Below are 15,404 nucleotides of genomic sequence, written 5' to 3'. Positions count from 1 at the left end.
CAACCAAATTTTTGAAGTCACAAGCAACTTGTGCATTAAAAGTGCAGAAATGCTCAAAGTCGCTGCAAAGTACATGCAACAAAAATTATGCTGGGTACTTTATAACAACATAGTGCAACTACTCCCCATCAAATCTAACTGTCATTCTTGTCTTCAAAAAGTAAGTTGTAACACAGAAGTGTGGCATACAAGTTATGTTCCCTTCCAATCCTATATAAAATCATGTCCTAGTTTTCCTTTCCATTATATTTCCATTATTTCCTGAATTACGATTTCTTCTACTTACCTCCCAACAAAATGAACTATAATAACAAAAATTTATACTCAGCATCTACAAGGATGATCCACTAAGGAGATATGTGAAATATTTTTCACTTAGAGTTGTTAAAGTGATGAATCAACTCAGCATCTTCATTATCAACAAGAGTGATTGATACATTTCTTTTTTTTAACATTGAAGAAATCAAACCAGAGATTTTGCCATAGGTTTTTCTTCTGAGTTCATTAGATTTGAGAAGCCATCAATATGTATGGGTATCGTTTATCTAAAATTGTAAAGCCACACACAAAAATAAAAACTCTGCCCTGTTCTGATGCCTTCTTAACTACCTTTTTCCTCCACAACTGCTGTGGTTAATGGAAAGTTTTTTCAGATAAGAAAAGCATCACAGAATCTTTAAATTGTAAATAATGTAAGCCACAAGTCAAAAATAATGTAAGGATCAAGCCTAGCTCTACTGTTTGCATAGGAAAACTAGACTCAAGTGCATATAAAGGCTACCAAGTAGAGGGGAATAATCACCCTCCTGGCATTTGTTTCAGACTTGTTTCATATAAAAACATTGGTTTTGTTGATGTTCAAACTGACAGTCTTATCTATTGTCTGGCTCATTTCTTTTTAGCCATGAGAACAGCAATTATGTCCTATTTTATTTCCTCATCCTAAATTTGCACCCTTCAAAAAGTCTGCTTAGCCTGATATTTTTTAATCCACCATTCCACCCCTAAACTATTCAGAAGAAAATATATCTCTTTCTCTTCTTCTCCTCCTCCAGTTACTACAGACTGAGGCTGATGACAGTTTCTTAGTCTGAAGAGATGCTTTGGCCCTTCCTTTTTAAACCAGTAAGCAAACACCATACAAAAACTCATATCTTTCCAACACACCACAAATATCTCACATTATAAGGATTCATCTGTTGAGTTCCATCAAGGAGGAACAAGTAAGTCAAAGCTTCTGTAATGTGTCCTGGTATACAGCTATATTAATCTGGTTTTACAAGCAGCTATGTAAAACTGTTGCATTACAGTCCATAATATGAATTCTTTTCTCTGTACAAGTCTGCAAAGAACTTGTCAAAAGGCAACATGATGCTTTATCTACAACTGTCACAAATAAAAGATCTTTTTTCACATTCTGCCTTTAAGATAATACACTATTAGACTGGGGTATTTATTTATTCATTTATTCTTTTTACACAAGTAGGTCTACTGTTTTCCCATTCTATAAATGTTTCATATCCTAGACAAATCACATTATTACCAGAACATACCAGATTCACAACTTGGCAAGACCAATTTTATTTTTTTTTTTACTTTCATGATGCTTCAATGTACTTCAACAAATGTTTATGTTTAAAAAAACCCCAACATAGTGCTTCTCCAATTAGCCATATAAATTAAAGATTTAAATTTTAAAAAACCCCACAAACCATAAATTAAAAAGTGCAGACTTACCTTCGCACTTCTCCCTCACCTAATCAAGCAAATCAAAGAAACTTAAGTCTGTGACTCTCACTCCAGAGAAGCTGAACTCTTCTCTAGACAAGTCTGGCTAGAGCCATCACCCTCTACAAAATGCACCCTCCATGCTGTCTCAAAAGCTCCTCTCCTTCCCTATGTCTGTACAGAAAGCTTTATTAAAAACATGAGGTAAGCATAAACTGGGCTACGTGAAAGAACACCCTGCAGAAGCCACACAGAGCAGCAGGTGGTAGAGAACACAGCTACAAAGGGTATCCACTGCACTGACCAAGTGGAGACTCGTTTGCAACATTGTCTTTTGGTATGCGACTTCTCAATTGCTCTGCAAAGAAGGCACCGAGGGTGGTGATGGTAAAAAGGACAAAAATCATACACGCTGAAAAGCCCACAGCACACAAACATGGGAATAGCTGTAGGGGAGTCTACCATTCTACCCCCCTACTTTTGTCTCCAACTATGATTAATGTCAGATGTTTAGGGAAGAGTTTAAAACAGGACAAGCATGCAGCAGGGCTGCTACAGAAGAGTCTTCCTGATTCCAGTTTGTGGCTACAACTAGAGGCAAGATCTCTGTATTTAATTCTTAACAGATTTGTCTTGTCTTTCTTGAGTTTGTCCAGTTAGTCTTGAACGCATGTAATCTTTCAGCACCTGTATCATTCTGTGACAAGGAGTTTGGCAGCTCATATCAACTGGGTGAATGAACTCCATTTTAATGCTGAATCAACCTGCTAGTTTCACTTGATGTGTCCTAGCATGAGACAGTGCCCAGTCATTCAGTTATCTGAATGACTTCTTATCTATTTATGAGGCATGGGTTTCTTTCATGTCCTCTCCATAACAATCTCTTTATGAGGTTGAAGATTTCTATTCTCTAGAACATTTTACTCCTACCAACTTGCTCTGAAGCTTTTCGAGTTCCACTGCACCTTTTTTCTTATCAATGGAAAGACCAAAGCTACTATCCACAAATACAGCCTGTGTGCAAGGGATTCTTGAAGTTGTGGTGGTTTTAGAAGCCTTTCAGAGGCTTAAAACCCAGAACAAACCTCAACCCTTCTCATACCTGACTATTTAGGTCAGGATGAAGCTGCTCTGCCCATTGTGTCAGCCTTCACAAGCAGACAGCTCTAGTCTGGTTTTCTCACTTAGCTTTAATGTTCTCTTTCCCATGCACAGGAGGGTGTCAAGGTGTCTGCAAAACAGCAACAAGTTTGCAGCAATCAGTGTTTCTAAAGAGTTTCAGCAAGATGAGAGTATTTGGTGGCATAGGACTAAAATGTTGCATTAGGCAAGACAGAACCAGGGAACTGACACCAAACAATGGCCAGGTGAAGGTGAATGGGGACAAGAGAATGAAATAGTGACTGTGCTGAGAAGAGGAGACAGAGTGGGAGGAGAACGACTGGGACTGAGTCAAAAAGAATGCCACTGTGCTGGGACTGAGCAGTGAATCAACAGCCATGTGCAACAGCTTCTCCATGTGTCCAGGAAGCTGGAATAACAAAGCTTGGCTGAAGTTGTGAGTAGTGGGAAAGATATCATATGAAGTAACAATTTCATAGCCTATTTCCAGAGAGATTGAGGACAAAGATAAAACCAGCAGGTAGTCAAGGTTGCTGCCCTCATCTGAATGCAAATAATGTCATCCGAAGGAGGATAAAAAGGGATGGAGCAGCTGGCCTATACATGAGAATATGCTAACAGATCCCTACAGAGCAGGAAAATTCCTCTTTAACATACTTTAATATATTATAGCTATGGAGTTAGAAACCATCTCCACAGAAGGGGTTAACCAGTCACCAGGGTTGTTAGTCTGGAACATGAGTGTCCTGATAACAAAAGAACTGTAAATCTGAACTGTCATCTACAGATGATTCAGACGTTTGTATAGAAACTGCTTATCACAGAACATGACACAGACCCTGACAAACTGGATATCAGAGGCATTACATTTTCATACCATTCCCATCCCTTCTTATTGTTCCCAAGAAAGTCAACCCCTTGCCCTCGCCCAACATTTCATACCTCTAAATTTCTCAAGTTCTATTATACATAGTCTCAGTTTTATTCCATTTGTTCTGCCCCTCTCTTATCTATCCAACACACTTCCACACTGCAATGGGAGCCAGGAACAAAAGTCATGTTCCCAATACTCTACCATCAAACTGCATTCTTTACAAGCTAAAGATACACTGCCATGACTTAAAAAAAACCCAAACCAACCACAAAACAAAACCCCACATAACTGTCTTCTTCCATATATAGATATAGAGGGAGCTTCATTCATTAAAGAGAGATACACAGGAGCATCATCCATTAAAGAGAAACACACTGGGAAAAACCTCAGGGGTTTTTAATAACCCCGAGGTTGGTTTAGAATTCTTTCTAAACTTTGGTCTTCCTGTGTTTTCTCAGATATTCTAAATATACTACTAGATCTTCACAATGCAGTAGATTCTACAAAGAGCTGCCACACACTAACCCTTACTACAACAAAAATTTCTGTTTTGGTGAAAATTGAAAAAGAACTCATTAGAAGGGGAAGCCTAAATACGAGGATAGTTAGATGATTTTGGTACACTTCATGCTTTACTTGTTCTACCAGGAATTGGATGACCTTGGACATTTAGGTGTCTTATTTTAACTTAAAAGCCATTTTATAAGCAGTATTACACATGCAATTTTTTTGAGACAGACATATGCATGCCTTTCTTATACTGCTGCCACAAACCTCAACACCACTAAAACTCACTTGTGAAAAGATGGAAGCTGCAACTGCACTAGGAACCTTGAAATGACATGCAATGCTTTTTTTTCCACAACTGGTTGCAGCAAACATCCTTGATAGTAAAAGAAAACTTTATTTTCCCCAATAAATTAGGTCCCTCTCCTGATGCCATGAACTAACAGAACAGGTTACATAACCAGCCACTAAAAGACCATAAAATTATTTTTAAAGTACCATGACAACCCACAAGGAAGATGTAACCAAAGGCTTTTAGAGAATTCAAGCCATTAGCCTATCTACTCTGTTCAGGTCTCCTTCCAGAACTACAGTATTTAGAAAGCACATTTATAAGAAAGAGAAATTATTAAGACTGGTCCTATGTGTCCCATTAAAGTTCTCTTCCACCACTTCTTCAAAATCTATTTCCAACAAATTCAAATCTCTCCCCTCCAATTTATCCTGAAGACTCCTGAGATAGTTTGGAAGACAAAGTCAGACAAATCAAAACTCAGCAGCTTTCTCACTGTGCTCATGACCCTTTGCAGAACACAAAACTATTAGCAAATTATCCATAATAGCAAACAACAGAAAGCTCCATCAGAGGCGAGTAAACCAGCAAGACAAAAGCCTTTAACTTTCTATTAATGTTGCTAATTCCTCTGGCTTTATCCTCTCTCTCCTTTCAAAGGAGAGCACTGCGCTCCCAGCAGTGCATGCTCTGCTCATCCCTGTAGCCTCTTCTGCTGCAGCACCAGGCAATCTACCAACAGGAGACAGAGAAAACCCTCTTTCATTGCTTCACCTCTTTAGATGGAGGTCAGGGCCCTACAGAGCGAGCATATACTGCTTTGCTTCTCCCTGTTGATCCTAAAGAGCCTCTGTGGTGCTGTCAAGAGCCATGCCCCAGAGAGATGCTGGACCTGAGGAAATGCAGATGCCTTGTGTGACATGCAGCTGCAGGACAGGCATCTTGAATCTTGTTTAAAACACCAGGCAGACTTGGGGAGGATGTGGGAAGATGACAAAGAGAGGGGCATTCAATAAATGGATGCCAAGACAGCAATGCTGTCAGCTGTGCTCAAAGTTGTTGCTCTCCAGAGCTGTGTAAGAAAGAACACGGGGCTCAACTGAAGCCCTAAATTAAACAAAGCAGAGGGGTTGGATTAGCATTTACAAACAGCCTGGTGCTTCAAACAACATAAAAATACACTCTGGGAATGACAGCTCAAGGCAGCAAGGTCTAAAGTCTGTTTATGTCACTGTCATAGGTGCTGTGATCCATCAAATTTCATGAATCCATGGATTCATGGATGAGATACACCAAAATCTCTGCTAAGCTTAGTTAATAAGTCATCCAGGAATTTCACAAACTAGGCACAAAGAAGCACAGCTACCTCAGTGACACTGTGGAATCACCTATCTGTATGTATGAAAACTGTGATCAAAGATGCTTCCTTCAAAATGGGCATCACAGACTTCAGGCATTTTGACACTGCCAAAACCACACATGACATGAATCAAGACATTCATATAACTGTGTCCTTGAGGAAGATAAGGAACCAATTCAGCCACATTGACATTTGAACCCCTGTGTCCCAGAATTATGAAGAAAAATAGTCCCAATATGGTTTAAACCATCAAAGCAAGGAATATCTGAGCCACTTAGGTATTAGCTGAACTAGTGTCATCAGTCCTGTTTTAAACTTAATGGGGTCATTGTTTAACTACAGACTGAAAAAAAAGCTAGTTATAACACAAATAGCTATAGCACCCCCAGAAACATCCTGTTTCCTATTCTGATAAGCTGACCAAATCATGGAAACAGAAAGTTGAGAAGGGAAATATTGTCTGTGACTAAGGAAAAAAGCTTCAAGGCTTGATTCCTGCATCAGAAGATGCAGAGACATCCCTGCAGCCAGGATGCAGCAGAAAGCAGCTGGTGCACAGGTTCATTTTCTCTGATCATTCAAGTATAATTCCTTTCACTTTGCAGGCATGAATGCCTGTTTCTGTACCACTACTGACTTGCAATCTGCTGACTTGTAGGTCTTGCCTAAAAGGCCCAGCTGAAGAGCCCAGTTCTACCCAGAAATATAAGGTTGCTGTTTTTGGAAAGACAAAGAGAAGAGACACAGGGGAGGAAGAAGGATGCTGCCCAGATAGGTTATGCTGCCTTCATCATTCAAGTTTTCTGGGACCCAACTAGATAAAGCCCTAAGCAACCTTGTCTGCCTTGTATCTGAGACTGTCTTGTGCAGGTTGAATTGGAGAAATCTGGAAATTGCTTCCAACCTGAATTATTGCATAAATTACATTTAGAAAAAAAAAAGATGGAAGTTTGTGGGTATTTTGTATATACACTTCCTTCAGTAATGAACTGACAAAAGTAAGTGCTTGCAATAACACAGTCATATCATCATCCTTTATCCTTGTTAAGTCATCAGTCTGACAGGATGGCACAAATTCCATTTGCCATAATAATGATTCCCTACCATGAGATAACCTGTTTTAAATTCTGTTACACAACCATAGTTCTAGACTCGATTCTAATTACCAAGCCAATGTTAGTTATAATTACCATTATAATGGATCAAGAAAGCCAGGACACAAAAGCAAGTCCAGAAATAACAGCAAACCTTGGCCTGTTCATCTTTTGAGTGACCTCTTCAGAATTTCATTAAGTATGTTGAATCCCCTCCAATGTAATGCCACAGAAGGACAGAATTTGTTTTGAGGGCTTTTTTTTTAGGAGGCAGGTTAAGACAGTAATAAATCCACAAACTAAACAGCTGAATGAACCTTAATTTGAAAGATCAGAAGGTCTCAGGTAAGAGACACAGACCTACACATATCCATGCAGGAAGGACTTCTTTCCCTGCGTTCTTCACTCAGGGAAAACCCCAAAATAAACCTTTTGCACAACATTAAAATAGTTTTTGCACATTATTCAGCATCACATCAGCTCATCCACTGTCAGGGCACACAGACTGCAGAACAATAGAGAGCTGAGAATGTGGCAGGGATTTATTAAAGAGCTTTGAAACACAACACATGGCAAATCTCTTTTTCAGTTGTCTGTTCTCATTCAGCATAATAGTTTGGGGATATTACCACTCTCTATGTATTCCAGTCCCTACCAGGTGCCTATGAGAGAGAGCTGGAGAGGGACTTCTTACAAGGTCTTGTAGCAGCAGGGCAAGGGGGAATGGCTTTAAATTGAATGAGAGCACCTTTAGATATTAGGGAGAAAATCTGAAGGTGGTGAGACACTGGAAAAAGTTGCCTCGAGAAGCTGTGGGTGTACTACCTCTGAAAGTGTTCAAGGCCAGGTTGGATGGAACTTTAAGCAACCTGGTCTAGTGAAAGGTGATGGCTATGTCAGGGGCTTGAAACTGGATGATCTTTAATTTTCCTTCCAAGCCAAACCATTCTATGGTTCTAAGATTAAAAGGGAACAAGCTCTTAATCATGTGACTTTTTGATAAATTTTCACCCAAACCAGAAGTTAAAATCAGCAGAAAAGTGTCTACTGCACTTATTAGTGTGCTGTGCAAATAAAGAGGATCTGCTGTAACCAGTTAAGCTTCATTTATGCTACATAGCAAGTATATAAGACTAATTCCTCACACCATTCTGGAATAAACCTCACTTGCTCCCCATGTAAAGCAAGCAAATCTGGGTACCCATCAGAAACTAATAAAGTGGATTTACCAGGGAGGGCACAAAGAAAAGGCCATACTCTTGTAAGGTACCAAAATTATATACTCCATACAAATGCTGGCCTACTTTAAGGGATTAAGTGTTTTGAGGAAGGGTTCAAGTAGGGAAGATGATGCCACCTGATGCACAGAGCCAGAGAAAGCTCCCAGATTCAGAGGTAGTATGGAAGGAGAGAGGAATTTACCCACAGGAGCACACATTTTTATTTATTTCCTAGCATTTAAATATTTATAAGTTTAAAATAATTCATAGATAAGCAGTTCCTACAAAATATGGAACTTAGCTCACAAGACAAAGTCTCTAGACAAGTTTGGCAAAAAGTAGTCACTACCAGTGCATAAAAATAGGGAGTTTTTAAATTTTGAAGTGATTACATGGCACTCTTTTGGAAAACATGTATGCTGAAAAACTAACATTAATGGTTAATCTTTATTTTAGTATCATGTTCTCCAAGAAAAAAGTTCTCTAGGTATCCACCACTGGTAACTGGAAATGAAGGAACTGTAAGAATAGAAAGAATAGAACCATCTGGGGTCACCTTGTCAGATCTTTGTCCTGCAGCATCGTAAGCAAAAATGCAACCACTTACAGGTCAAATGAAAGCTAACATAAAATAACCCCCTCATCGCCTAAAAATAGCTAAAGGAAAGTAAAGCATGGTCTTGTCATATCTTGCACATGCTTCCTTCAAAAATTCTGAAGACAAAAATTAGCTGTTACCACAAGGCCAGCTTCAACTTGCCTTCCTCATTATCCACTATCAAGCAGCTTTACACATCAGAAGTGGATAGTTGATAGGAAAGACACAGCACAGGGACTTGGAACATAAACTGAGTCGTGACTGCAGCTTTACAGCCTAGAGATAAGCAAGAGTCTTATCTTCCAACCAAAACAGTATGTGAAGCTTTTCTATGCAGTTAATATCACCGAATAGAAGTAATTTTAAAATTAGATATATTAGTATATAAAGGAGTAGGGGAAGAAATTTCCCAGTAGAAACATAATACACTCCTACCAAGAGTAAATACTACCATAAAGATATTTTGGCAGTAATCCTAAACCTCCAGAACTTCTTGGTATTTGGCATATTTTGAAGTGGCGTAAAAGAAATTTCATGGTCTTTTGATTATCCACACACTCCATTAGATTCTAGATATTTAGTAAATACCACAAAAATGATGATATATCAACATTTGGCTTTTTTTTTCCTTCCCTCACCATGAACTAGGCCACAAAATTAACAGGCCTTTTTAAAGAATACTCATACAGCAAATGACCTCCTATAGTGAACAGTGCTTTCTATTCTGTCTTGGAAACCTCTCGGCTTGCCTGCAGTTTTTTCCTAGCAGTTTTTCCCTTGGAAAAGAGCATATCCCAAGTAAAGCAAAACAAAGACTGCAGCAGGCAGAGCAATCACTGGGGATTTACCCTCCTGCATACACTGAATTCCCAGAAGAAAGTTTTCTGCTGAGGGTGACCACCCAGCAAAATTCCCAGGGTGCTACTCCAGCTGAGATGGGGGAAGAGGAAATCTGTTGGGACAGTCTGTTTCCCAATGTACCCACATGTTTTGTACTAGCATAACTATTCTGGTTAGATTTAAAAATTTTTTATTACAGTATGGTTGCATCCCAAAAAATCCTCTCATGAGCGTCATTAACATGAATGTGTCTCATAATGTTTATCCAACTTTCCATGTACACTGGGCTAAGTCATGCTGGTGTAATAAAAACAGGACAACTTTTACCAGTGGCATAAATCTCAATTCTGTTTTCACAGCTTTATGCAGACCATGCAGCCTCTTCTGATGCTGCAGCCTGGGATTTAGGCAATATAAAATAACTTCTTCAAAACTTGAAAACACTTGACTAACCCTTGCTGAACTCTAAGCTACAGCTGCTAGAGTGGGACTGACACCCACAAGAGCCTGATGAGTGCCAGGTCATACATGTTGCCACAGCCAGACCCGCTGCTTCACAGAATCACAGAATCAATTAGGCTGGAAAAGATTCCAAGATCATCAAGTCCAACCTATGACCAAACACCACGTTCAACTAGACCATGGCACTAGTGCCACATCCAGTCTTTCCTTAAACACCTTCAGGGATGGTGACTCCACCACCTTCCTGGGCAGCTCTTTCCAATGCCTGATCACTCTTTCCATGCATAAATTCTTCCTGGTGTCCAATCTGAGCCTCCCTCGGCACAGCTTGAGGCTAATTTCTTTTGTCCCCTCACTTGTCGCCTGGGAGAAGACTCCGACCCCACCTGGCTACAGCCTCCTTTCAGGGGGTTGTAGAGTGATGAGGTCTCCAGTGAGCTGTTCTCCGGACTGAACACCCCCTGCTCTCAGCTGCTCCTCCTCATCACACCTGTGCTCCAGACCCTTCCCCAGCTCCGCTGCCCTTCCCTGGACTCGCCCCAGCCCCTCAATGTCCTCCTTGTGGTGAGGGGCCACGGACAGAGCAGCGTCCCACCCACCCTGCGGCCCCGGCAAGGCAGCAGCACCCTGCCATGGGGCGGATTCCGGGGAAACTGGAGGCTGCTCTCCCTCCTGTGTGAGCAGGACTCCCTGTCACACTCACTCGCGAGCATTTTCATACAGAATCGAAACATAAACGAGTTTCAATAAGTTTCAATCCGCTTCGCTGACAGCCCGGCCCGTGGCCCCGCCGGCCGAGGTTCCCGGGCCTGCGGTGCCCTCTGCCGGCCTGCTCCAGCAGCGATCCCCGGCGGATCCGCTCCCACAGCCGCACCTCCTCGGGCCGATGTTCGCCGGCTGCCAGGCCAGCGCTGCCCCTTCTCCTTCCCCCGGCTGCCCCTCTGGGGGTCACAGCCCGGCCCCTCCGCTCTGCCCGCCCCGCCTGGGGCTTCTCCCCCACATTCCGGGGAGTGCTGCCGGCGCGGGGCTCCCTGGTGCGGCACCAGCCCCCCGCACCAGAGAGAGGGTAAATCACAGTGACAGGATCACTAAGACTGGAAAAGACCTCTGAGGTCACCGAACCCAACCTCTGAACAAACACCACCACCACGTCAACTACACCACGGCACTAAGTGCCATGTCCAGTCTTTGCTTGAACACTTCCAGGGACAGTGACCCTGAGCAGCACATTTCAAATGTTACTTCGGCCTAGTACCATCACATCTCAAGTCTTTTCACTTTCACAACTAAACATGTCAGTTCACTGTAAGATACTAAATAAAGATCTATAGCTGACACAGAACGCTTTAGAGATAAACTTGCATTTTCTGCAGTTTAAAAAAAAAAGCTACCATATCTTAGCCAGCAATATTCCATTCTCACTGCTTTCCCTTTCTGGAGCTCTGCAATCCTCATCACTGAAAAGGGAGTCCTACACGTAGTCCTTTACCCCATCATGCTCTATTCCCAACACCTGAGTTTTTAGATAGTCACAGTCTCAAGGTACTAAAGAGAAATAGGAAATGGTCTCTCACCCACCACACTACAGGAAATTTGGGCACCAACTCGTCACAAGCAACCAGGGACTGTACAGAGTCCAGATGATCATCTCTGGTGGGAAACCCACCCACCTGATGACTTTTTGCACACACACTGACATACAGGAAATTCAATTTTAATATAAGAATAAGCTGCTTCACTGCAAGAGTGACCAAGCACTGGCACATGTTGCCCAGAGAACTTGTGGAGTCTCTGCCCTTGGAAATACTCAAAACGAAAGCTGACACAGCCGTGAACAGCCAGCTTCAGCTGCCCAGATGTGAGCAGAGGGGTTTGACTAGGCACTCTCCAGAGGTGCCTTCCCACCTCAGCCATCCTGTGATTCAGTGATCACACTGCCAAGCTCTGTGGGAGGGGCACTGCTTGGTTTTGAGGTTTGGCAGTCAAAGAAAATGCCTTGAAATTCTTGTGCACAGAATTCCTACTGAAAAGATAAAGTAAGCAAAATCCTCACACTACCCCAATTCAAATGCAAACAAACATGAATACATTCCATAATTATAGCAGCAGCTTTTTTTTTCTTAAGCTTGGAACAATTTCTCACCTTACAAAGCTCATCATTTTCCTCTTTGACAGGCAGAGAATTAGTATTTGTGCAAGAGTCTGAGTCTGATATCTCTACTGAGCTGTCCTCTTTTTCTGACCCATCGCACTGATCGGTGGAATCAGTATCCTTCTCCCAGTCAATAAGCTTCAATTCATCTAAAATAGAAGATGGGTAAAAAGAGTTTTTCTTAATCACCATCTCTCATAAGTACAAAGTCAGAGTAATACTACAGCTATCCTGAACTTGGGGGAAGAATTGCAACATTATTTTTTAACTATGTTCAACTGATCTTTATGTTTAAGTGTTTTGTGTCTCACAAAAATCTAAATCCTACTAGCCAAATGTGTTCTGTGAGGAAGGATAAAAATTACATACATAAAAAAATATTTCAAAGTCCTGTCTGCAAAGAGGTGGTACGTTTAACTGCACAGGCAGGTAGGGTGTTCTCTTTAGTTTAGTTATTAATAATTTTTCCATGGTTTAGTTAGGGTTTTTTTTTTGCCCAGCTTCATTGGATTTTCCACATGTACTTGTTCAGAATTAACTGTTCTAAGCAAATGCCTTAAACAATGTCAACATCTGCTATCAGTGGTAACCCTCACAAAAGAACAAAAAAGCTAGTTGAAATGGTCACCTCCTAAAACACCATGCCTCAATATACAGGTCTGCAAATCAAATCTCTAAGCACATCAAAGAGAGAACTGTTGAGGGCAAATCAATAGAAACAGGAATAAGGAAAGATGGAGGTAAAAAATAACAAATAAAAAAGCCCAAACAAACCCACAATGCAATGGCAATAAAAGAGATGCCAACAGAAATGCAGAACTTTTTTCCACCACCATCAGGACCATGTAGTATTTAATGCAACTCCAAAAGTCCATTTGTAACTCCAAGGATTTACTGAAGGGCATGGAGACTTGAGCTGCAGTAGCACCCTCACAATCCTTTAGGTCCAAACATCACAAGGTACTGAGAGAGATAATTTCAATGTGTTTTGCATAAATGAGCATGTTCGAAGGAGAAGGAATGAAAGATTTTGGGGGGCTGCTTTTTGATTTTGTAAATGTCATATTTCTAACACTGGAATAGTCATGTACAGGGGAGAGGCAGCAGAGAGAGAAGGCACCTGCACCATGCTCCAGGCATCTGAACATATCCATGGAACTGTAACAGTACCTTCTGTACTTGGCAGTGCTACTGTAATCTAAATACTAGTTCCTACATTGACCTTTCAGACTCTGAAGTCACACAGCTATAGTGCTGCCACCTTTTACACGCACAAATGCATTTCTGTTTCTGACTATGAGGAAGCTTCATCAGAAATTTTAAACACAGACATCAGCAAGCAAGTAGAGCAAAGAGGTTTCATTTGAAGCTGTGTGACAACGGAATAAATTACTTGATGAAATACAAGGCAATCCGTTTTATCTTGTCACACGGAAGTACCAACACTCAAAGTGAACTTCACATGAAAGGGAACATCTCTAAAAAATACTTTCTCCCTACTGTCACCACACCTACAACTGTACCTATATATGCACACACACATAGAGGCACCCTGAGTACAATACTAAAATTAGTGTATATCATGGTTACTTCAAAAACATAGAAATTACAGTTCTTTTACTGCCCACTGTTTTCAGGATATTTTTGGGTTTAGAAGAAAAACATGACAATTATTGGATTTTATCAGTAACCTTCAAGCAGATACGTAACACATCAGGGTTTCTTCAATTACACAGAGAAACCAAATTTTGCTATCTTATAAGCATAAAAATACTGTCTCTTAAAAAAAAAGGAAGATTAAAGCCTGCAGGATATACTTTCAGGGGATAAGTGAATTATATTAATGGTAGGTTAGAAAAATTTTTATTCAGCAACAGATTGCAGTTTAGAAAATGAACAGTCTTTCCTTTTCTAAAAGAAGAAAATTACTAGGAATTACAAAGATAGCCATCAGATATGCCAATGACACTGTTATACAGATGAAAGGAGGAAGATTTTGCATTTTTGTTTTACATCTACGGAGCATATTTCACCAGTGTCACGCACAAAACAAGAAGTCAATCTATTTGCTCAGCTCACAGCAGCATTTGAATGCTTTGCCAGACATCCAGGATCCAGTCTAACTGTAATATTTCAGATCTAACTGAAGTACTACAAAGTTAACCTAACTTGTTTTACATTGTAAAGTCTTCCTAACAAGTTCTAATGCAACTTATACATTATCCCAATTAACTTCTATAATAGAGCATATGATTTTTCTGTCTTCAGCTGCACTTTTTAATCAATTTCTCTCCCCTCTGTCATATCCTGGTCCATGAATTAGAAAGGAAGTTCTAAGAACTAAACTCATGGCTGTTCACATAGTGCAGCTAACAGGGGAAGCAAGGAAGACTGTGCTCTGAAATGAAAATAGATGGCACACAAGATGATGCTATCTGCAGCTGCAAAGCCTGCCATATCTAATCAGCAGATGCACAAAACTGTGTTCCTTTACTCCAAAGTTTAAAGTTTTTGTACATAATTTATACTAAAAGCTTACTCTATACCCAGATGAAATGTATGAAAAAAAAAAACCAAAAAACCAAAAAACCCAAAAAAAACAAACCACTCCAACTGATCTAACCAAAATAGGAATGGATCATGTCATTTTGTCAGAATGACCTCAAGAATATTTTCATTACAGCACCTGAAATTGACAGAAGGTTTCTTGTTAAGTCTTGCATTTGAACTTACCTTCACTACTTTTGTCCTCTAACAATAAATCACATCCGCTAGGAAAGTCCTCTGTTTTGGAAGTGTCACTTTTTTTGCTGTCCAACCTTGGAATCAATGTTTTATTTCCATCATCTGAAAAATCACTGCCACTAGAGGTCCATGTTATGTCCTCAGCTTCCTTAGAGCTTTCAGCAGCAGCAGCTCCTATGAAAAAGCATTGCAAAGTGTTAGACTGCTACAGAAACACAGTTTTGTTAAATTTAAAAGTATTAAAAATTAAACTGTACTATTTTTAAAGGGTAAAATTATAAATTCTGTTACTAGGCATCAGAGATTAATACTGAAGCATTAACTCACATGTATTTTTTATTCATACATACGTTATTTTCAGTTTAGCTCTCCACAATAAATGCTAACACTTCATTTTATACAATGAGGCT

The 15,404-nt window shown here is 40.3% G+C and overlaps 1 protein-coding gene across 2 annotated transcripts in view; it reads right to left on the bottom strand.

Annotated features, from left to right (window-relative positions):
• The window catches only part of SPIDR (scaffold protein involved in DNA repair), a 195,886-nt gene that overhangs the window by 171,148 nt on the left and 9,334 nt on the right, over nt 1-15,404 (bottom strand). For both annotated transcript variants that reach the window (XR_013184102.1, XM_077185375.1), the window contains exons 4-5: nt 14,983-15,168; nt 12,241-12,398 (exon numbers count right to left, since the gene is read on the bottom strand). Coding sequence is in view for 1 of the 2 variants with exons in the window: in XM_077185375.1 (XP_077041490.1) it covers nt 12,241-12,398; nt 14,983-15,168 (344 nt within the window). In the remaining variant the exon portion in view is untranslated. The remainder of the gene's footprint in view (nt 1-12,240; nt 12,399-14,982; nt 15,169-15,404) is intronic.

The sequence above is a fragment of the Agelaius phoeniceus genome, chromosome 1, assembly GCF_051311805.1.
Source record: "Agelaius phoeniceus isolate bAgePho1 chromosome 1, bAgePho1.hap1, whole genome shotgun sequence".
Classification (NCBI taxonomy): domain Eukaryota; kingdom Metazoa; phylum Chordata; class Aves; order Passeriformes; family Icteridae; genus Agelaius; species Agelaius phoeniceus.
This window is presented reverse-complemented; position numbering and strand designations above follow the sequence as displayed.